Source organism: Rousettus aegyptiacus, unplaced genomic scaffold (genome assembly GCF_014176215.1).
Source record: "Rousettus aegyptiacus isolate mRouAeg1 unplaced genomic scaffold, mRouAeg1.p scaffold_m13_p_15, whole genome shotgun sequence".
Lineage (NCBI taxonomy): Eukaryota > Metazoa > Chordata > Mammalia > Chiroptera > Pteropodidae > Rousettus > Rousettus aegyptiacus.
In genome coordinates, this window is record NW_023416290.1 from 45,997,941 (window position 1) to 46,021,573 (window position 23,633).

The 23,633-nt window shown below is 37.9% G+C and overlaps 1 protein-coding gene across 1 annotated transcript; it reads left to right on the plus strand.

The window, feature by feature from the left end:
* Window positions 1-19,312: 19,312 nt before the first annotated feature.
* AARD (alanine and arginine rich domain containing protein) lies at window positions 19,313-23,466 on the plus strand. Its single transcript, XM_036232732.1, is given in 3 exon segments — window positions 19,313-19,454; window positions 19,457-19,620; window positions 22,639-23,466. Coding segments are annotated over 3 exon segments (450 nt in total). The 3' UTR covers window positions 22,783-23,466.
* Window positions 23,467-23,633: the final 167 nt, after the last annotated feature.

A 23,633-nucleotide genomic window follows, 5' to 3' on the forward strand; every position in this document is an offset into this window, starting at 1 on the left:
CACAGGCTCCCCCACTGTCGATATCCTATAGCAGTGGTGCATTTGTTACAAGTGACGAACTTACATCGACACATCATTATACACATACGTACATACATAAATATATACACACACATAGATATACATACATTAACATACTCGTTATTAGCTTCGTGACTTTGAAGAACTGTATGCTGTCTTGTCTTACTAGTTATAATGTGCAAATAATCTTTCTTACTTGGGAATAAAAACAGAATGTACTTCTCTCAGTCCTAGGAACTCTAACCTCGCTATGTGTAAGGTTTGGTGTGAGACTTTCCTAGAATAATTCCAGGAGCCAGGTGGGAGAACTCCTGGAGTGGCTGCATGTGAATTCTACAAGGCTAGTGGGAGAGAACTGGGAATACTGGGTCCCCGAAGTACATTCTCAAAAGCAAATAGAAAAGCTGACTCCCGTCAAAAGAGAAGAACAAAAGAAGGACTGACCTATTCCCCTCCAATAAAAAGTAGAAAAAAAAGAAAAAGAAAAAAAGAAAAAGGAAAACCACTTAAATCACTGAGAAAACACTGGTGGACATGTTATATACTCAGAGGTTGATATCCTGACCAGAAATTGCATTTCTAGAAATTTATCATAAGGAATAAAGTAGAGTTGGGTATAAAGATGTGTGAATAATGCGATCATGTGTAGTATGCCTACAATGTGCCAGGGGTTCTGCTATGTGATTAATGTCTCAATCAATCATCACAACTATGCTGAGGCTGGTGATATGATGATGATCCTCATTTCACGAGAGAAGCCAAGGCTCAGGGCAGGAACTGGTCCCAAGTCATGAATCTACGAAGAGTCTAGATCAACTCCAAATCTGATGATCCTGTGCTGAGTTCTCTACCAAATAGCAGTCTTTTGGGTTCCACTTTCATATATGTGCGTCTTTGTGTCTTTGTGTGTATTTCAAAATAGTTTTGTCCTAAGCAACGATCATGGTTTGATGTTAGTTAATTTCCCCCAAACCAGTCTGAATACATTCCACCTACATTTCTCTCCGAGTCCAGCTGTCACCAGTACCTTGCTTGAAAGGCTTACTCAACAATGGCCTGAAGGCAGGACTGTGAGCGTTTAGCGTAACAGGCACCAGGGTTTGTCTTGGAGGAAGGGACTAGTGACCAAAGGGACTCTTGACCTCAAATACTTTCCTGATGACATGGGATTCCTGGGCTTGTTCTATTCCTATACTTCTACCATCCAACAGCAGTGAGTCTTGTCACTTATTCGTCAGTCACTTACAGGAAATATCACCCGTTATACCAATGAAAATTATTTTTAATACTACTTATGTTAATTAACACACCCTCTGGTGTTGCTATCAATAAGCATATTTCAAGGATACATTAATCAACTCTTAATCACGTGTTGCAAACACCACTCATTATACAAACAAAAAATTATTTTTAATACCACTTATGTTAATTAACACACTCTCTGGTGTATTTGTCAATAAGAATACTTTAGTACCAAATAATCTATTGCACAATGTTGATTACTTTTAGAACATTTCAAGTTGCTAATTAATTGTTCTTAGGATGTGGATTAAAGATAATTGTTTGTAAGCCTGCACACATATGCACACACACGTGCACATGGACATCCCACCAAATGCTCATATTGATGCAATTTAAAGTAAATTATGTAGACTGCAGAATAGCCTCAGCAAATAGGGATGACTAGGATTTTCATTCTAGTGTTACTTGCAAAAATAAAATTTATTTAAACCTTTATGAAGAATGATTTTTAAAAAGATCTCGATACAGCTCAGATTTCTTGATTGCAATATCTCAATTTGATATTTTGGGTTAGAGAATGTTTTGTTGTAGGAGATTGTCTTGGTTCTTACAGGCCACTTAGCAGCACCTTTGGCCTCTACTCACTAGATGCCATCAGTAATTCATTTCTTCCACTTGTATAATCAAAAATGCCCTCAGATATTGCAAAATGCCCACTGGGGGCAAAATCACACTTAGTTGAGAACCACGGGTTTGCAGGATGAAATACTATACTACGAAGCTATTAAAATATGTTATAAAGAATTTTAATGATCTAGGAAAATGACCACAATATTTTAAATGAAAAATTCAGGTTATAAAATGTAAGCATGACTCTGATTTATGCAATATAAAAATGGCTATATGCATTGAAATGTAATAACACCTAAACTTTTTGGGGTGCTTGCTCTGTACCAAACACTAGGCTTTCACGCATTTTACCTATTTAATTCTCAGACTAACTGCATGAGGTTGGTACTACTGTTAAACTCCTCTGGTAAGTGAGGAAACTGAAGGTCAGAGATGTTAAGACATTTTGAAAGATAATACTACAATTTTAACGGCAGTCATGTCTTAGTAGTGAAATTTGGGTGGTATTTATTTATCTCTATATTTTCCAAGCTTTTCTCACTAAACTTTTATTACTTTTACACAGATCACTTAAAAAGACACTATAGAATTACAAACCCTTCTTTTAGAGAACAAAATGTATTTATTGAGTGCTTTCTGATTGTTTTCATTTAATAATCATATTCTTAGCCTTTTTCCTATGCCTTGACTTTAAAAAAAAAATACTCTCTTCTTCCTAAATATTGGATTACTGAAAACCGTAATGAAGATCTTCCTCCTTATTCTAGTTGAGATGTACATTTAATGATTCAACTTAAACCTTGCTGAACTCTTTCTAGGAAAATAAGGTTCCCGGATATCTTCGAACATTTTTTTTTTTTTAACTTGAAATTAACTAGAAAATTCTCCAAAATCCTTGTTGAAGATCTTTCGAAAACACATCAGCCAATTCCCCACTCCTTGGAGAAGCATGTTAACGGACAGAGCAAGTGAACAGCACTGTGGTCCTGAGGATGGGCTCACATTTCTGAACATCATGATCAGGACACAACACTGACATTGAGAAAAGTAAGACACGTTTGACTATTGGGTGCTGTTTTTATGCTGCTTCTTGCCTGTTTGAGGATTATGGAAAGTAGCAAACGTATCTGGTTTCTGGTCATTTGTGAAGGGATTTTCTGTATATTGCTTATTTATGCTCCTCTCTTCTTAGGGCAGAGAGGAGTCTTCATGATTGGCTTCAAGTTCCTCACATGGCCTAGTTTTTTCTTGGCAATTCCTCCATGGTCCCAGCCGTCATTTAATATGCATTAAATGCTCCCTCTCCTTGTATTTTCCTAGAACCCAGTGAACTACCATCAGAGATTTATCACAGTGCCGTCAGTGGAAACTCATCAGACTTCGTAAGCTGCTTCTTTCTGGAAGGAGGTGAGGTTTCAGTGGTGAGAAGGTACTACTGTTGAGTAGTAAACATCACCAAAGCTCACATTGTTTTTGTGTATTATTTGATAAAAGATTTTGATTAAAAAATCCTGATACTTGACTCTGAGCTTCAAAGTCAAGTTTGAAATTATGGAACATTCAGCACTACTTTCCAGTCCCCACAACAGACTCACCAAGAAGATATTTCTCAAAATATACATCAAACAAACACACACAGTTTTCACACGTATATTGAGTCCTTGCCCACTACTCTTCACTCAATACCTTTTCTTCAGAGTAAGTCTATGAGAAACACAAGTTAGGTACACAAATTTTACCAAAGGTATTTTACAATAGACAACTATAGGTGGAGGAGCTAGATTCAATACTAGTTATTTCATTATAATGTGTTTGAGTAACTTTAGAATCAGTGAGGTCATCTTGGGTTGGTTTCTGCCTCTAAAATAAACCTTTATCAGCAGCGAGGACTATGCGGGGTTTCCAACTGAGAGGCCCAGACCATCTTTGCCCACCACCCGTTTCCTTCTTTCCTATCCCTCACTCTCTTTTTCTGGCTAGACATGAGAAATTTGGAGCCACCTTGGTGTATGTGATTGGAGTGAGAAGATAATCTGGGAGTAAGAGAATTAGCTCAGCATATTCAAGTATGTATTGAAATGTATCTTTTACAGTAATAAGGAAAAAGATCAAAACAAAATGGTCCTCAAGTGTGTGTACTATTCATTTGTTTGAAATTTTCTGCTAAAAGATGTTAGGTTAAAAATTAGCAAAGTGAGCAATTGCTCAATCTATATTCAACCAGCATGCATTCATTAATGCATTTTGTTAGTAAAATACTTCGATAATTCAAAAACATAAATTATTATTAATATCATTTGTATTTGCTCTTACAATGTTAGTTTATCTAAGAGTTATTCCGTATGCTCATATCTCGCCCTTCACAAAATACTTAGTGAATGCTATGCTATTGAAAGTTAAGTAGTTGATAAATTATAGATCTTATTATTTCAAAATTTTGGGGAAAGAGGGTATTAAGAATATGATACTATGGACTCCTTAAAGTTCATTGTTCATTATCTGTACAATGACTTGGGTTTAGGAGGATAATAACTTCCAGATATTCAGTTCCATTATCAAATTAGGCTAGATGGTAAGTCTTGTTCAACATTGCACAACTAACAACAGGTGGCTAAGCAGAGACTCCAACCTATCTGTCTCTGAAATCAGCTCTTCTACCTATTATGCCAGTGCTAATGCAGGCTGATGGAAGAAGAACACAAGGGTTGGAATAGCGCTGTCAGTGTTAGAAGATGACAGAGCAGACTCTCTACCATGTAGGGGAAGCGGGATCGGGGAACTCGCCTGGATTTGAAACACGGCCCTAGGGCTTTAAAGATCAAAACTCCAGGAAAAGAAAAAAATAATAAAGGAAATGTGTGTGTGTGTGTGTGTGTGTGTGTGTGTGTGTGTGTGAAAGTCCATGAATTTAGGAGTAGGTAGCTCCCTAATATTAGGGAACCATTTAACCGAATGAATAAAACCCTAATGGTGAAACGTCAGATGTCAGCAGAATGAGAGGGGCAGGAGATGAGAAACACAGCTATGATGGATCACAAGGCTCATGTGTGATGTAATGAGGAGCCGGACATAGCAGCAGTGGGCTTGAAGGGAGGGCTCAGGCTGGATGCAGAAGCAGTGACTTGGAAGGAGGCAACTGTTTAGGATCTCTGCAGCCAGAATGCCTGGTTCAAATCCCAGTTTTGTCCCTTGTCATGTCTTTGACTGAAGGGAAGTTACTTAGCCTCCCTAAGCTTCAGTTTTCCTTTCACTAAAATGAACATAATAGCCTACTTTATTAGTATTACTGAGAGGTTAAATGGCATATAACCCACGTGAAGAACTTAGCACCATACCTGGCACATAAGATAGTGATACTGCTGAAAAAGAGAAGGAGAAGCAGGGGAGGGAAGGTTTGAACCAGGATGATCTGGATCATGGTAGTACCACTCAGAAAAATTGAAAACCCAGAAAAAGGATTTGGGTGATTCAGAAGGGGGATGATAAAGGCAGCTGATAATGATGATCTAGCACATGGAATGGTAGGTTTTTAAGGCTGCATGGTTAAGAGTCTAACGCTGCTCTACTCGCTTGGGGAGAGGCTGCCGTGTTTTTTATGTTTTTGGGCAGCAGGGGGCTCCCAGGTGCTGGAAAGCAGCAAGCTAGTCAACTTTAGTTTTCTGTACTTTGCTTGGTCAACTTTCTTCTTGCTGGTAAAAGTGAGCTAGCCTCATTGGACGGCATGGTTAAAAAGAAATTGTATATTCCCAGGATCATAAATGTACAATTTCCTCTATTAGGTTACTTGAAATCCATTGAACCTTATAGAGCTTGAGTATAACTCAGTCTTTAGTTTAATATCCATCTGTCATTTTTATAGCATTTATGAAACTGTGGGCTAGACTTCATGAATAAGACAAGGTGCCTGCATCAGGATCAAACAGATTAAAGGGGAAAACAAAGAAATAGAGTGTAGCATAAAAAGAGTTAGAGTTATCGATACAGGAGTGAGACTACACAATGGAGGGATGTTCTATATCTGCCTTGACAACTTGGGGAAGACATCAGAAGAGGTGGGCAAGATGAGAAGGATAAGCACACGTACGAAGGCATGGAGGAATGAAAATGTGTGAGAAATGTTCTAGGAGCTGCAAAAGTAGTTTGTAGAAAAATAACAAAGAAACGTGAAGTCAAAATCCAAGTGAGTAGAGACTATGCCTGTAGGTTTCTAGTACCCTTCTCCCTTCACTTTGCTGTACAAAGCTATGATAAAACAGTATGGTATTGGCATAAAAACAGATATATAGATCAGTGGAATGAAACAAACAGCTCAGAAATGGACCACTGCTTATATGGTCTATTTACCTATGACAAAGGAGGCAAGGAAATACAATGGGGTAAAGACAGTCCTGTCAGTAAGTGGTGTCGGGAAGACTAGACAGATACATGCGAAAAATAAAATCGTACCACTTTCTTATAACAAAAATAAACTCAAAATGGATTAAAGACATACGTATGATCTGAAACCATAAAACTCCTAGAAGAAAATGTAGATGGTAAATTCTTTGATATTGGTCTTAGCGCTATATTTTTGGATATGTCTCCTTGGGCAAGGGAAACGAAAGAACCAATAAACAAATGGGAATACATCAAACTAAAGTGTTTTTTTGTTTTGTTTTGTTTTGTTTTCACAGTGAAGGAAACCATTAACAAAATAAGATAATCACTAATGATGCATCTAATAAGGGGTTAATATCTGCACTATATAAGGAACTCATACAACTTAACATAAAAAAAGAATCCGATTAAAAAATGAGCAGAGGACCTGAATAGACTTCTCTTCAAAGGGGACATACGAATGGCCAACAGATGTCTGAAAAGATGCTCAACATCATTAATTACCAGGAAAAAGCAAATATACCCATTTCCGTTTTGAAAAAAATACAGCACACTGCCAGCGTTAATCTAATTTTACATAAACATGCTCTTTGAGGCTGAAGCAGATCTGACTGGTTTTCAATATGAAAATAAAATATAAAAACTTCTTGGAGTTATTCTAAATAGAACTTGTCTCTAATTCTAATGTAACAGAAATATATACATAAATTGGATTCATCAAATGAATCTTCGGCTAACTGAGAACGATGTTAACATCATGTATAGGAATGTGACGTTTTCCAGGATTTGATATTTTCGGCGATCGAGAATTACTATATTTTGTAAATGTAAATACCACTACTAAAAACAGAAAGCTATAAATAGAATGATGTCATTTATTTTCAAAGACTATCGATACTAGAGTGATGTGAAAGTAATAAAAGTGAGATATTTCATTGCAAACTTTGGGGTTAGGTTAGGACTGTAACCCGCGAGTTATCTTGGAGTAAACACTGAAGCAGCAAGTGCTGCCAGCAAGTATTCTCGGGGCAAATGGGAAATGGGTGAAAACCACAGTGAGATATCACACTTGTCAGAATGGCTATCATCAATAAATCAACAAATAAGTGCTGACGAGGAAGTGGAGAAAAGGGAACCCTCATATGCTGTTGGCGAGGTTGTAAATTGGTTCGGCCACTATGGAAAACAATTTGGAGGTTCCTCAAATAATTTAAAATAGAGCAGCCATACAATCCAGCAATTCCACTTCTGGTTATTTATCTGAAGAAAACAAAAATGCTAATTCAAAAAGATATACGTACTCCTATGTTCACTGCAGCATTACTCACAATAGCCAAGATATGGAAGCAACTAAGGTATCCTTTTGATAGATGAATGGAAAGAAGATGTACATATATAAAATGGAATAGTACCCAGTATTGGAAAAAAATGAAATCTTGCCATTTGTGATAAAGTAGAAAGACCCAGAGGGTATTATGCTAAGTGAAATAAGTCACACAAAGACAAATGCCATAGGATTTCACTTATATGTGGAATCTAACAAAGGAAAACAAATGAATAAACAAAACAGACCCATAGAGAACAAGCTGATGGTTGCCAAAGGCGGGGTAGTGGTGAAAAAAAGTATATTCATAAACCAGCATATACAGCTACGTGCAGTACACACAAGTCATCATGCAAGCCTACCTCTCTGCCCCTTCTTTAATTTAATAACATCATTTTCCCTAAAGAGCACATTGAGCTCTACCTCATTCTTTTATCAGCTTCACAATATTTCACTATATGGATAATCTAGAGTTTATTTAACCAGCTCCAATTGCTGAATTATTTGAAAAAGAAAATGTTAATTGTATATCATGTTTATTTCACAAAAAATAATCAGAATAAAAACAAAAACAGAAAAAATCACATAGTCCATATCCATGCTTCTCAACAGCAACAATAATTTTTACCATGATATGTATATTATAAAAAAAACAAACAAAAAAAAAAACAGAATAAACTCAAACAAAAACATGGCCAGGTCTGAGAAGCAGCATGAGGCTCAGTTTACCTACTCCACATAGATTAGAAGAAAAAAGTAAAAAGGTTTTTGAAAAGTGATCATCTTTACGGTCTTATTGTACCCTAAAGTAGCAAACAAGCACAATCCACTCCTGGGGCTTTTCATCATCTTGGTTCACTTAGCACTTGCCTGTCTTACGCAATGTGAATGGACCTGTAGTCAAAAAGTTCACAACTCAACCAAGAAGCCAGGTCTCTGTGAAAAGCTTGATGTCTAATCACTAGATTAATTTAAAGCAAGAAAGATGTTGTTTTATTATTGAAATAGTTTTACGAATGTATACTATTTTCCAGGATTATTATTTTTTCAGAACTGGGAAATTCTTTTGTTCTTCACTGAATGTGGATTTGAAAGGACAGAAAGACATAAATAGTAGGGACAATCAAACTATTGCAAGAAAGGCGAGAGTAACAAGAAAAATGTCCATACCAGTATCTAGCATTGTGCCTGGCAGACAATAAGTACTCCAAAATACTTTACAAATGAATGAATGAATGAATGAATGAATGAATGTCCATACTCTGCCCCTCACTTCCACATAACCTTAAAACAGGTGAATTGGTGCACATGACTTTAGATGCTAGGCTTTTTCAATATTATATAAAAACTAATTCTCCACTCAATAGTCCTGTTTTCTTTTTTTTATAACAAATTGTAAGTTGAAGTACCACTTGTTTCTTCTTATTTTCATGTCCATCAAAAATATCTGGCTCTTTGTCTGTTATGTGCATCATGATTCCTCAAACGTTTGTTCTATTCTGTGTCTGCCAGAAGCTGCCAGTGTTGTTATGGCTCCGTTAATTCCTCCTTTATAAAAGGATCCCATAAAAAGTAACACTGATGTGTAAATGAGGTGTAAGAGGTGGTGCCCTTCATTTCTCCATTCAACAGAAAGGAAGTAAAAAAAATAATTCAATTCTTTTAAAAATTCTTATTCTCTTTCTGACCAGTTTGATAGAGGTCAGAGAGAAGGGATCTCCGGACAGAAGAAATGGCCATTTTCTGCCCAGGGGAGAAAGCCTATGTGTTCCCAGTAATCCTCACGTGGTACTGTCACCTGTAAGCATTGCTTTAAGTTGCAGTTAAATGTCATCCTGCTTTTCCTTGCTAGCAATTTAATGTTATATTTATAACATTTAATGTTACTGTAATTTAACTTTAATTTTTAAATGTTACATTGATGAAAATAAATGTATTTTTGGTTAAAGTCTTATGTTTAAGATATGTATAATTTGATTTTACTTCTCCATCAGGATGGATTCTATAAAGAATACAATAAAAAAGAAAGAAGGCATGTTTCCCTTTCTATTCAGAGCTTTAAGAAGAGAATCTCAGATCTTGGGGTTCCCCAATCCCTTTTGATAAGTGGTAAAGGGGCATTTTGACAATATTATTGTGCAGACAGACATAGGCATTGGGTATTCTCTCTAAAAAACCCACTCATATAAATATTGCGAGTGTCTGTGTCTGGATTAAACACTGGAACCATGTTATACTTGACGTTATTGTAATAAGGTTTCTAACCGCTTCTTATATTCAATAATAATTCACAAGGATAAATTTATGTATGTTTTCTACCAAGTATTTTGGCTGAATTTCCCAAGTCATGTGTATCTCTCCTACTGTTTACACTGCTGTCCATGCCAAAAAAGAGTGATTCAACGGAGAGGCAGTCTGGCTGCACGTGGCCGCCATGCTTCTGATCATACCTGCTTAAAGATGTAAATTTGGGACCTATTTTAATGATTACAGGTTAGTGAATAACTTAAACATTTATATTTTATGTCTATATATAATACTAAGCTAAGCTCCAAAGAGAAATAAAAATCAATGGGCTATCAAAACAAATGAATCTGAACTTCGGACTATATGTCGATGAAGTGCACCGATGAGTTCAGACCACTGCATAAGCATCCATGTCCCCTGAGGTAGGACTCTAACGAAATCTCAGGAAGTTAGGGTATGATGGGTTCTGCCTGACTTCTCCCTTTTTTCTTCAGCCTCATTATTTTTTATTATACAAGTAATGCAGAATATATATATGTTGTTAAAAAATGAAGTAAAGAGATATATAAATTAAAGAATGAAAGCCTTCTCCTTCATTACCCCGGCCTCTAGTCCCCAAAGGTAATCACCAGCAATGACGCAGCTAGTTAATGTTTCTTTCTTGATAACATCGTAGGAATTCCTTCCATGATCATACATATATATACCTTTTTAAAAATTTGGTCTATGGATTCTACATTATGAATGTACCATAATTTAGCACATATTTCTACCCATCATGTTGTTAGTAATTACTCCTGGCTATTAGTATCAAAGACTCAAAAACAAAAACAAAAAAATGGTGGTGTAAAAACAATAGAGAATTTTTAAATCTATTTCATAACAAGAGCTGGGCAGTCCCGGGCAGGTGTGACACCTCCATGATATCTTCCAGAATGGACTTGCTTTTAGCATTCTGATACTGAGTATGGCTCCCATCCTCAAAGTAACATCGTGGCCCCAAAATGGCTCCAACAATCAAATCTTTATTACTCCTTCAGGAAGGAAGAAGTAAAATGCAAGGAATAAAAGTTGTGTGCCAGTAAAGATAGTCCTTTATTTCAAAAGGCTTTTATACAAGTCTACCTAACAATTTCTGCTTATATCTTGTCCATCAGATCTTAACACAAAGCCATCCCTTTTGCAAGGACTTAAAGGAAATGTAACATTTTAGTGGGTCGCATAGATACCTCCAACAGTTAGAGTTACTTCAGAAGAAAGAAGGGGAAGTTGGAGGTTGATTGGGTATCTAGCAATTTCTACCACATTCATTCATAGGCATTTAGATTGTTTACAATTTTCACTATAACAAATAGTGCTGCAAAGAATACCCATGAACAAATTTCATTTTGTGCTATTTGCTTCATGTTTTCCCCATTACCCTGTTTTTGACTTTGACTCTATTAATTATCTTCCATTATGTTACATCATTTCATTGTTTATAACTTCCCCCATTTTTCTTCTGCTCTTGGTTCAAAGTAGGAAGTGTCCTACTCTCTTCTAAGTCTGATCCACTTTTCCCCCCTACTTTAAACTTGGTGGAATACATACCAGGTTAAGATATCGATGTTTATATATGAAATAAAGATAAAGTAGGTGTATCCCCACCTGGTCATCTTTATGATTCACCTGGCAAGGTAGTCTGATAGCTGAGAGCAGAGACTGGGTATAACGTCTTACTCTCTGATTTTCCCTGTGCCTTAGTTTTTCCATCTGTAAAATACTGTTAATTTTGGCACTGTACTCATAGGGTTGGTATAAGGATTGAGTGTAAAGCACTTGGGATAGTAGCTGATATGAAGTGAGTGCTGTGTGTGTTAATAGTTGTTAAATATTTGTGAAGTAAAAAAAAATAGTTTATGTGCAGGATTACAGGAATGGGGGCATAAAGAGAAAGTGGGTGGTATTCGATCCAGATTAGTTTTTGTGAGGGATTTGAGATGGCGAAGATGGAATGAGTTAAAAAACTGGTTAAGTAATGTCAAGAGACAAAACCAAAAAAAAAAAAAAAAAAAACTACAGGCCAACATCCCTGATGAACATGGTTGAAAAAAATCCTCAACAAAAGTTTAGTAAACTGTACACAACAGCACATCAAAAGGATCATATATTGTGACCAAGTAGATTCATCTCTGGGATGCAGGGATGGTTCAGCATATACCAATCAACCAACATGATATACCACATTAACAGAATAAAGGATAAAAATCCATCTTTGATCATTTCAACAGACGCAGAAAAAGCATTTGGCAAAATTCAAAATGCTACCATGCTAAAAGTACTCAACAAATCAGGCATGGAAGGAACTTACCTGAACATAATAAAGGTCATATACAAAAAGCCCATAGGTAACATGATACTCGATGGTGAAAAACTAAAAGCTTTTCCTATAGAATTTGGAACAAGACAAGGATGCCCATCCTCATCATTTCTATTCAACATCAAACTGAAAAAAAAGGAAAGAAAAAGAAGAAAATCATCCAAATTAGAAAGGAAAAAGTAAAACTCTCTTTTTACGTAAGATATGATCTTAAGTATAGAAAATCCTAAAGACTCCACACACCCCAAAAAAACCGTTAGAATAAATGAATTCAGTGTGGTTGCAGTATACAAAATCAACATACAATATGTGCTTCTATACAATAACAAAGACAATAAACTATCTGAAAAGAAGTTTAGAAAACAATGCCATTTACAATAGCATCAAAAAGAATAAAATACTTAGGAATAAACTTAACCAAGGAGGTAAAATATATGTACATTGAAAGTATAAAGCACCGATGAAAGATATTAAAGCAGAGATGAATAAATAGAAAGACATTATTTGTTCAGAGATGGGAAGAATTAGTATTGTTAAAATGTCCATACTTCCTAAAGTGATCTAGAGACTCAATGTAATCCATTTCAAAATCCCAATGGCATTCTTTAGAGACAAAAAAAAAAAAAAAAAAAAAAAAAAAAAAATCCTAAAATTCATATGAGATTACTAAAGACCCAAAATATTAAAAGCAATTTTGAGCAAGAATAACAAAGCTGGAGGCATATTTGCTGATGTCAAAATATATTATAAAGCTACAGTAATTAAAACGGTATGGTAATGGCACAAGAATAGACTTAGAGACCAATGGAACAGAGCAGAGAGCCTTGAAATAAACATGCATATACCATCAACTGATCTTTGACAAGAGTGCCAAGAATATACAATAAGAAATATATGGTTTTGGGAAAACTGGATATCCGCATTCAAGAGATAGAAATTAGACCCTTACTTTATACCAAACACAAAAATTGACTCAAAACAATTAAAAACTTAAGTGTAAGACCTGAAACCATATAACTCATAGAGGAAAACAGAGAAAAAGCTTCTTGACATTGGTCTTGGCAATAATTTCTTGGCTATGACACTAGAAGCATAGGCAACAAAATAAAAAAGAGACAAATGGGATCACAGCAAACTGAAAAGCTGCTGTACATTGAAGGATACATTCAACAATGTGTAGACAACCTACAGAATGGGAGAAAATATTTGCAGACTATACATCTGATAAAGGGTTTGGTTCCTCACTGGCTGTTAACCAAGGGCTTCCCTCTGTAACCACAGAACCAGCTCAAAATGGTCCTATTGTGTTCCTAACAAAATGCTTAGTTGCTTTTCAGAGACACACACCAAAACCTCAAGTCACACAGCTGAAGCATGTACAGAGGAGATAACTTTGACCTCCAGTTGCACTCAGAACCAAAGTCTTGCTGTCCCCTCTCCCAGGGAACCAAAGGACTGGGACATAAATGGAACTTGAACACCAGAACCCTTCAGAAGTGAAGGGTCCACTGTCCAGGAAGATCTGGCGCTGAAGCCCCTTACCATATCTTACCATAAATGGCCAAGCTCCGAGTTCCTCCAATTAAAACTTGCCCTCACAGTGCTTTTGCATAGCTGTTCCTTTAACCCTTTGAAAGCCTGCCCCAAACCCTGGATGAGGGAGAGATTCCGCTTTCTCTCTAGAGATCTCCTCATTTGGCTGCCTCTTGAAACAAATGTGCGTTGTGCATATTTGATTCTTGATTAGTCTTACTCTGCATCGGGCATTCAAACTTGGCTTTGATTACACCTCTATTACTTGCTATGTAGGCTTCTCCATGGGGCAGCTCATGACATAGCAGTTGGCTTCCTTCAGAATAAGCGAGCAAGACAAAATTTACAGTGCTTTTGTAACCTAATCTCAGAAATGACATTTTGTTCCAGGAAGCTGTTTTAGAGGCTGCCTACCTCAAATACTAAAAATGTTCCTGGCAATTACCACCATTTCAATCTAAATCTGTGTCATCAGTCACAAAAGAAATGCATTTGTTAACATATTTCTCTGCGTGGGTGATCTTTGAACAGTGCACTGAACTAAGTCCTGCTCGACAAACATATGCTGATTGAATAATATTTCAATTTTACTGAAAAGAAAGTTCAATTTTAAAAGAAGGTAACAATATTCTTCAGCAGATATTGCTTCCTGAGTACTTATAACTATTCATAGATTTGAAATTGTCAAAGAAAATGTTAACTTGTATATCTCATGTTAAAATATAAATATATTTATCAGGGTAAGTAACAAAGTTGCTGTTTGGACACATTTGACATTTACTCTATTTCTCAAAACTCTTGCACATCACAGTACACAAAAGGCCCTGCAGAAAAGTGCCATAAATTTTCTAGTTTCTATACTTTTCTGGTGTCATGTGCTGTTGAATCTTAGAAAGCTATAATTGAAGTGTCTTCAAGATACAGAGCGTGAAGACAAGATAAACAGTCAAAACTACCCTAAAAGAAACATATCCCATTATACATTTGGTGTGGAAATGAAGCTGTGATGTTCTCCTCAGACTATAAACTGACAGTCTAAAATGATATAGTATCTTGCATATGGGCTTTTATATAGCCTCTGTCAATAAAAAAGTTACTGCTATCTATATTTTATACATGACTTTTATAATTCATTTAAATTCATCTAACAAAAAAGCAAATGTATTTGGACAGTTACTAGAATTTTTTTGTGCCTGCCAATACCTAGCCTTTTGTTTGAGGCAAATTAGCTTTTGTATATCTCTTCACAGACAATTCAGCAGAACTTCAATTTACCAGACCTCTCAGTTGTCTCGATGCTAATACCTGCACTCTACTTTTAGGAAAAAGAAATCAAAAAGAGAATTGAATATCAGGGCTTTCAAAAAAAGCAAACACACTAATCTCCTTGGATTACTACATATATTTCTCTTTCAAACTACACACCCACATCAGGCCAGCTTCCCCACGGCTCCATGATACCTTCACTCCAGGACCCCGGGGTGAAGGAGCAGCCTGCCCTGGGATACTGCTGGAAAACAGAAGAGGGTGGACTCTGAAGGTCCCTAAAGATTTAGTGGGGAAATCGCATATGTCCTTTCTGCTCACAGTTCATTGGCTCAAGCAAGTGCTCTGGCCAAGCCCGAGGTCAGTGGAGAAATATAATCTTCCCAGCAGAAGAGGTAGAAAATATTTTGAACAATAATGACTCACCAAGTACACTTAGAGGTTGTGCTTGAGATGATTATACTGGTTCCATATGGTCACTGACGATTTTAAATGGTCATCCAACCCACTGGAATGGGCCTAGTTTCACTGTTGTAGTTCTACTCTGACTCAGTATCCCTTGCAATCCTAATACCAATTCTCCTGTATCTTTTAGCTATATAACACTGTGATGTTCATTCATGTAATATTCAGAAACATGTCCCTAAGGCAGAACCCCAATCACGTCTCTTATGCGATAAGCAGGAATCACATTTCTGAGGGGCCTGCTTGGTTCAGTGCACTCCCGGGTGCTTTAGTCAATCTACTCAACAACTGAGTGAGATTACTTTCATTTTACTTGTGAACAAATCAACCCAGAGTCACATGGCCAGCAACGGGTGAAGCTGGGATTTGAAACCAGCATTTTGACCCTAGAGTTCTCATAAATGAAGCTAGAAAGACAATGACTACATTTTGAACAGTTCACAACCAGAAAGAAATTTTTGCCAACTCTTCTTTAGCATAAAATGAAATGACCCCGTTTTCCACAGACTCTCAAATGGCTCAAACCACTAATCTGTTCTCTGAAAAAATTACAAATATTTACATTAAGGCTTATATGGAAAATCTCTTTTCTCTGAAGCCTAGAGGAGTATTTGTTCTTTTTCTCACACAGCACGCAGGGACATCCTGTTTGTAGTGGGAACACACAGAGCCTATTGCTTAAAAGAATAATCGTTCAGTGTAGATGGCTGAAGCAAAAAAAAGTGAATTAGATCTAAGGTTCCTGAGGCACACCTAAAGGACACATAAAAGAATTTTGATCCAGGTTTCCGAGGGGCAGGAAAAAAAAGTAGACATAAGTTGCAACAAAGGTAGATATTAACTGATGAATTTATGGAAAGGGATTTAGAGAAATTATGCTTTTTCAAAGGAATTTCAGACTTGTTTTGCTATTGTTCTGCATGAATTAGGAGAATGTGCATTCAACTTCTTCCTGATGTTCCAAAGAACTGGAGAAGGTGGACTTCTTACGTTATCCCCTAGGAGTTTTATAGTTTTGATCATTTAGATCTATAATCATTTAGGTCTGTTACCCATTTGAGCTAATCTTTGTGAAGGGTGCGAGTCTATGTAGATTCACTTTTTTTTTTTTTTTTTTTGCCACACGTTCTATCATTAAAAAATACTATCTTTTCTCCGTGGTGTTGCCTTTGCTCCCTTGTCAAAGATCAGTTAGCTGTGTTTACGTGGCTCTACTTCAGGGCTCTATATTCTGTTCTACTGGCCTTTTTGTTCATTCTTTGTCAGTAGCGCACTGTCTCGATTACTGTAGCTTTGTAGTAAGTCTTACAGTAGTCAGGTAGTGTCGGTTCTCCAATTTTGTTCTTATCCTTTAATATTATATTTGCTATTCTGGCTATTTTGTCTCTCCATATAAACTTTTGAATTGGTTTGTCAATATTCCAAAAACCTGCTGAGGTTTTGATTGGGCTTGCGCTGGGGAGAACTCACATCTTGACAGTATTTAGTCTTTCTATCCATGAACATGAAATATTCCTCCATTTGTAAAGTCCTGTTTTGATTTCTTGCAGAAGAGTTTTCTTCTGATAGATCTGGTGCATATTTTGTTAAAGACACCTAATGGTGCGAGTGATTCACTTTGCAAGATCTTCCAGCTCTAGTCATATTCAGATTCAGATAACTGAAGTTTTGGTTGTTACATGAAATGTAATATCATGAAAGTCCTGGATGACGACCTAAATTCTTGCCAACAGAAACCATGATAAATAATAAATGTTTGTTGTTGTTTTAAACAACTAAATTTTGGGGTAATTTGTTGTGCAGCAATGGGTAACCAATAATTTCATAACTCAAATGTCTCTGCATGTTATATTCACTCTAGTTCCCTAATATTTCAATTCACTTTATATGTGTAAAAGAAAAAAATATATTGTAAAATTCAAGATGAACCACAGCTGAAAAAAATCAATCTCTGAAAGAAAATTATTCATTTGTGGTAAAACCAGTCTGTTTTAAAACATCGCTTTAGCTTTCTAGCTTACTTTTGTAGCCTGAACTTTTGCAGCCTGAACACCTGTATAATACTAGGTGCATAATAAGATATTTACTAAATATTTCTTTATGAATGAATGAATGAATTAATGAATGAATTTCTTCCTCCAGGCTCTAAGTTACTGAATGGCAAGAACTGTGCTTTGTTCCTCTTTTTATCTCCTTCACACGATATAATGGTTAACACTGACCATGCGCCATTCACTGTTTGTTGAATTAAATCAAACTTAACTGACATTCTTGTTGAAGTAAATCATCTGGAGACAAGTGTAAAATCATAGCAGAAAACTCATTTTAAACATTTATACTGCACATTGACTAGTGCTAGTTTTCAAGGCCGATCAACCTGTCTACCATTCAAAAAACCAAAAAACCGTACACTTATACTCTGTTGGTTCCTGGTAGACCATATGGGTGTTCATAGCTCTACTAATAGAACACATCTTCAGATGTTTCTAGAGAATTCAATATACAATAACTTTTGACTGTGCTTAGGCAGATTATATGCAGAGGCCTACTTACCTGTATTTCTCTTTATCTACTTGAGCCTTAAGCCATTTCACTAGAGTTGAATTTTATAAGCATTTGGACTTTGAACACTTACTAAGGCAACAGATAAATTGAGTAATACTTTTTCCTCTTTGAGAGGTATACCTGGGGTCTCCCAGTGGTTCAGAACACAAGCCAGACTTCCCAGGTACAAATCCTCGGGCAACCACTTACTAGTTTTATGATCTTTGGCATATGGCTTAACCTCTGCCTTAGTTTCACCATTTGTAAAATGCAGAAACTAATAGTACCCACCTATATTGTAAAGATACAATAGGTTAATACATAAAAAGTGTCTGGCACATAGTAAGCACTAAAAAAAAAAAAAATTAGCGTTCTATTGCCTTTAATGACCATCACAGACCTAGAACATTGCAGGTGAATTTCAAATCTTTACTGAATGAACAAATAACTCTAAGATAAGGGTACTGTGTGAACATCTCGGCCACATTTTTTGGGCGGGGGGCAGTGATTGTATTCTATGATTACACAAAAGTTTTGTTCCGTTTTAGAAATTCTCCATTAGATCAAAAAGAGGCAATTGATTATGTTCACTGATAGAGGATATAGAAGAAATACTGACATTTGAGAATACTGAATTGGGAGTTATAACATACTTTAAGGTAAGAACTTCTATTTTTTCATTTTAACTCCTTCATAAATGTGGAAGTGGCAGAAAGGAGTCAAGTACAGAATGAAACACCAGGTTCTGAATCCTAAGAGCCTCCTGCATTGTTGAGTTTATGGGAAAACTCTTCTTTCCCACTGCAAATAGGTCCAAGCGATACCTGGGCGAGGTAAGGGGCCTGATGAGACTTTATATGGCCAACTATGCCCGGAAATAGAAGGTGAGAAAAAATTATTTTAAAGGGATGAAGTATTAAATAATCAAGTCAATTGGGGTAGTATTTGTGACAAGATATTCTACCTTTGGTCCCAAACCTTCCATCTGTCCTTCAACTTTTACCACCTGTACTTCAACGTCTTACCCCTTAGAAAGACGCTCATAGGAGCAAGAAAAAGTGATCTAGTTGTAACATCTTTTCGGGGTTACGGGAACCACAGCCTTGGTCTTGTTGCTAGAAAGGCGAAGGACGGAGATGAGGCTGGGAGAAATGGAGCGCCTCCGAGTGGCGGAGCGACAGCGGCGTCCCTCTTGGCAGGGGTTCCGCGTGTTCCGTTAGCTGCCCCCGCCCTCTTTCTCGCACTTGGAAATAAGAAGCCTTTAGCAATACGTGCCCAGGAGGCTGGGACCCGTTGTCTCCGCGATGGGCCTGGGGGACGGCGGCCGCAGCAGAGAGGGAATGCCCCGGGGGCGCCACCGAGGGGAAGTCGGGCTCTGGCCCCCGGCCCCGCGTCCCGCGCTCCGCTTCCAGGGGCTCGACGAGGGCGTGGATGTCGCGGAGACGTCGGGGCCGCCAGCCCGAGGCTGGAAGACCTCGGGCGGCGACTGGCGCGCGCCCTCCAGCGGGCGGTGCGGCGCGGGTGCCCCCGGCGCCCGCGGGAGTCGGTGGCGGCGGAGGAGCGGAGCGGGGCGCGCGGCGACAGCGCCCTGGACCAGCTGCGCGCCGAGCTGGTGAGCGCGCCCTGGCGGCCGCACGGCGGCCCTCCGCGTCGTCCTCTCCTCTCCCGGGGCTTCCGGCCGCGTGGCCCACCCGAGGGCGCGGAGGCTAGGGGGCTATTCAGGGACCAGGAGAGTGAGGGCGTGCAGCGACAGGGAGCTAGGCGCTGGCCATCGATCTTTCCTGGACGGTCGCCTCTTTTGCACTGAATATTCACAGAACATTAACCACTACTTTAGAACTGATTCAACCATTTGCAAATTGACTTAAGAACCTTAACAGAATATTTGTCTCATTTCTGAGTTTAAGAAGGGTAGTAAGGTAGCAAATCTATTTTTACTCGTGTTAACAATTTGAATTTGAAAAGGGTTGTATTATTTCTGACCGAACCATATTGAAGACACACCTGGTTTTCTTCCCGCACCTGAGCAGTTGGATAATAAGAGACATCCCACTGGTGGAAATACCTGCCTGGAGCCACCCGTGTGTTGTGGGCCAGGAGGCAAACTGGAAGGCTGAGACATGTCTCAGCCATCTTTGTGCTGCCGACCTGGGATGTCACCATCTGTCCCTGTGCCTCAGTTGATTCACATTTAAATCAAATGAAGAGATTATATTGAATAAGCTCTGAGACACCTTCCAACCTTAACATTCTAACAAATCACTTCACCAGTAGGCGTTTTAGGCAAGTAACATATGGGGGGGTGGGGAGGAGGTAGAGCATAAAATTCCAAACAAGTGAGTGTTCAAATCCCAGCATTAACATTTACAGGCTCTGTTTACTTCACTTACGGGCCCTTTGGGAATGTTAATTAGCAAATCTAAGTTTCAGTTTACTAGTCTGTAAAATGGAGATAATAATCTCAGGATTGCTTTAAGGATTCAAGATAATGGTATATAAAGCCTAGCACAACGGCACTATTCAGTTGCTCTTATTAGGATGATGATTATTATAGACCTTGGAGACTGATTAAACCGAAAACATGACAAAGATATAGCTTTCAAAGATGAAGAGTATTTCCAGGAAGGAACCAGAGAATTTCACACATACACAGGTGCCGTGTTTGGGGCCACAGACCATGGTCAACGTCTTGGCCCACCATTCCATCGTGTGTAGGGCGAGGCGAAATCATGTGGATGCTTTAGCTTTACATTACCACTAGAAGAGGCAGTTTCTGATAATGGGCCATTAACCAGATTTCTATAGGAGCTGTCATATGTGCATGCATCTTGTGTTGAGTGGTATTTGTATAAGGAACAATGATGCACAGGTTCGATTAATTTAGAATTACGTTGCTATTTACGTGTTTCTTTTTTTTATTGCCATTATTTGTTCTTGAAATGGCCTTCTTAGTGGGATGTATAGATTTCCAGGGTCTGTGAGTGGATTTCAGGCGTTCTAGATACCTAAAATTGCATGCAAAATTTTGTATGTGCATATACTGTATTTTTTTTTTTTAACCTCAGAGAGGGTTCACAGCTTTCATCAGATTCTCAAAAGGATCCATGATGAAAGAAAACTTAAGGAAGCATTGATGTTTTCATTTCCTAAATAGGTATAAATTACACCTACTTTACTTAGATAGTGAACCATTATCAAAAATTTTATTCCTTGATTTTGGACATGAAAGTAGCTCATTTGCTTAGTCAGTCACTGTGTGCCAGGCCGTGGAGCCACACCTGGGGATGCAATTACGAATACGAAACAAACTGTCTCAGTTTGTTTCCACAGGTACAGAATGCTGTGGAAGCACAGATACGAGGCAAAAGGGAAGGGACTTCTAAGGAGAGTTGGCATTTGACCGGGTTCAGCAGGAAGAGGAGAGACAAAGGGCATCCTTAGCAGAGGGGAAGAAGATGTAGCTCAGCCCAGTGTTTTTATCTGGGGACAGGCAAGGTTTATGACCAGCTGCAGTGGGGGCTGGTGTGAAGAGAGAGCCAAGAAATGAACCCAGATTATAGAGCATCTGTGCCGCACTGGAGAACTCAGGCTTCCTGTAGTCAGGTGCAGGGGCTTTTGGCACTGCTCTATCATAACTGTTAATGTTTGTTGACTGGATGATCATTTACTTTATTCTTTGCAAATTCTTGATATTAGAGAAGTGGCTCTGGCAGATGAAGAAAAATTTGTTGGAGGAAAACTAAAATAAAATTTTATCCAATGACTTTATTTTGCAAATTGGGGGGGAACCACCAATATTTGCTTTCTTCAACAGAATGTCCTGGCTCATTTTGGGATGTTTTCTGTTGGTGAGGTGACCAAGAGTTTCAAGCAGACAGAACAGGGGACTCATGAACTGTGGTAAAAAAGACACTAATTGAAGAGATTTGCAAAGAGTTGTTAGTTTTCAACTATAATACAAAGATTAGTTTGGGCTAAGCTTTGTTGGATAGCCTCCTAGGTAAACTGCTCGAGAGATCTATTTTTTAATAGATGAGAGGACCTTCACAAACCCCCATTGGAGAAGGGTGTATATCAGCCTTGCAGATTTTACTCTAGAGTCAAAATTGTTAGATTATACAAGTACATATAACTGTACATGTGCCTCTAAGGTGTCGTTAGATGTTTATGCTCGACAGGGAGACCATTTGAAACCCTAAAAACTTGAAATGACAAGTAATCAAGTCAACAGGCCCAGGTCCTGAATGCAGTGGCCCTGGGCAGTTATCCTGCAGCTCAGAAAGCTGTAAAGATAAATGATTTCATCGCAGATCGCATACCATTGCTTGAAAACAGCCTTCCACACACAGGAATTTTTCATATGGACAGCTTTGTGCATCAGCTATTTTTGTTTTCATTTCAAGGCCATTTCAAAAGTTATTTGTATATCTGGATTTTACCTTGTCGTATAGAAAGTCAGTTTTATAGCCAGGCCAAACAGTCAGAACCGGAGAATAAGATGAGAAATACATCTTTCCTGATATCTTATTTTCCTTTTCTACAAAGTCCTTATTTTTCCTGTGCAGTGAGCAGTTTCATTTGATCCATATCTTGGGCTAATAAAAATCCTTATTCTTTTTCTAACTTTTAGTTGGAAATGCGTTTCCAAAATCATCAGCTGGCCAAAACTTTACTGGATTTAAACCTGAAAATGCAGCAATTGAGAAAGGAGTATGAACTGGAAATTGCATCAGAATCTCAAAGCTCAGAAGACAACGCTGTGAATCTGGAATGAGGAAATGCACACTTGAAGATCTGAACCCTAAAAATAACATGGACGACTTCAAAACAATTCTTAATGTAATGAGTGCTTTGCATGAGATTTTACGGCTAATTTGTAAACTTAGATGTCCAGGGAAAGTGACAGAAAACATATAAGAGAGGGGAGAGAGAAGATGACGTGCTGTCAAGTTTTAAAGTGATTGATTCATCATTTTGGGAAATAGAAGTAAAAATACAAGGTACTGAAGAATGCCTCAACGCTAATGTCCAGAGTTCTATCTTGTGCTACCTGAACTTCCTGGCATTACCTGGACTTTCAGAATCTGTGCTTGTTTTTGTTTTACTTGATTATTCTTGGTTTGTCTCTCCAGTTCGCTGTTCAGTATTCTGTCTTCCCACCGTTTTTCTTTTCTTTTTTTTTTTTTTTGAGAATTACTTTCACCTAGATTCCAATCATACCCCTTAGGTAGAGTCTGTGATTAAGGGTGCTCCACCTCCTTGGATATAGTCATGCAGATAGAGGCAGGTCGATCAGCTTGCCCTTAGGAGTTTTTGAAGTAGAATTAAGGGAGTAGATGAGTGTTTTCTGATGTCAGAAGCTCTAATGAACGAGGCTGAACTAAACCCCTGAGAGCATAAAAAGGGACGGAGGGAGCTGCTCTTCCTTGTCCATAGGGCTGAGCTGTATAAAACCCATCCTTTCTTGTCACTGGGATACACGAAAATCCTCTAGTATCCTCCTAATACAATTTATATTCGCATTAAGTCAACCGAGGGGGAATTTTATGACTTGTATGCAAAAGACTCCTTACTGATAAAATTCTCTTGTTAAGTTTTTAGGAGTTAAAATAGTCTTTCTCGAAG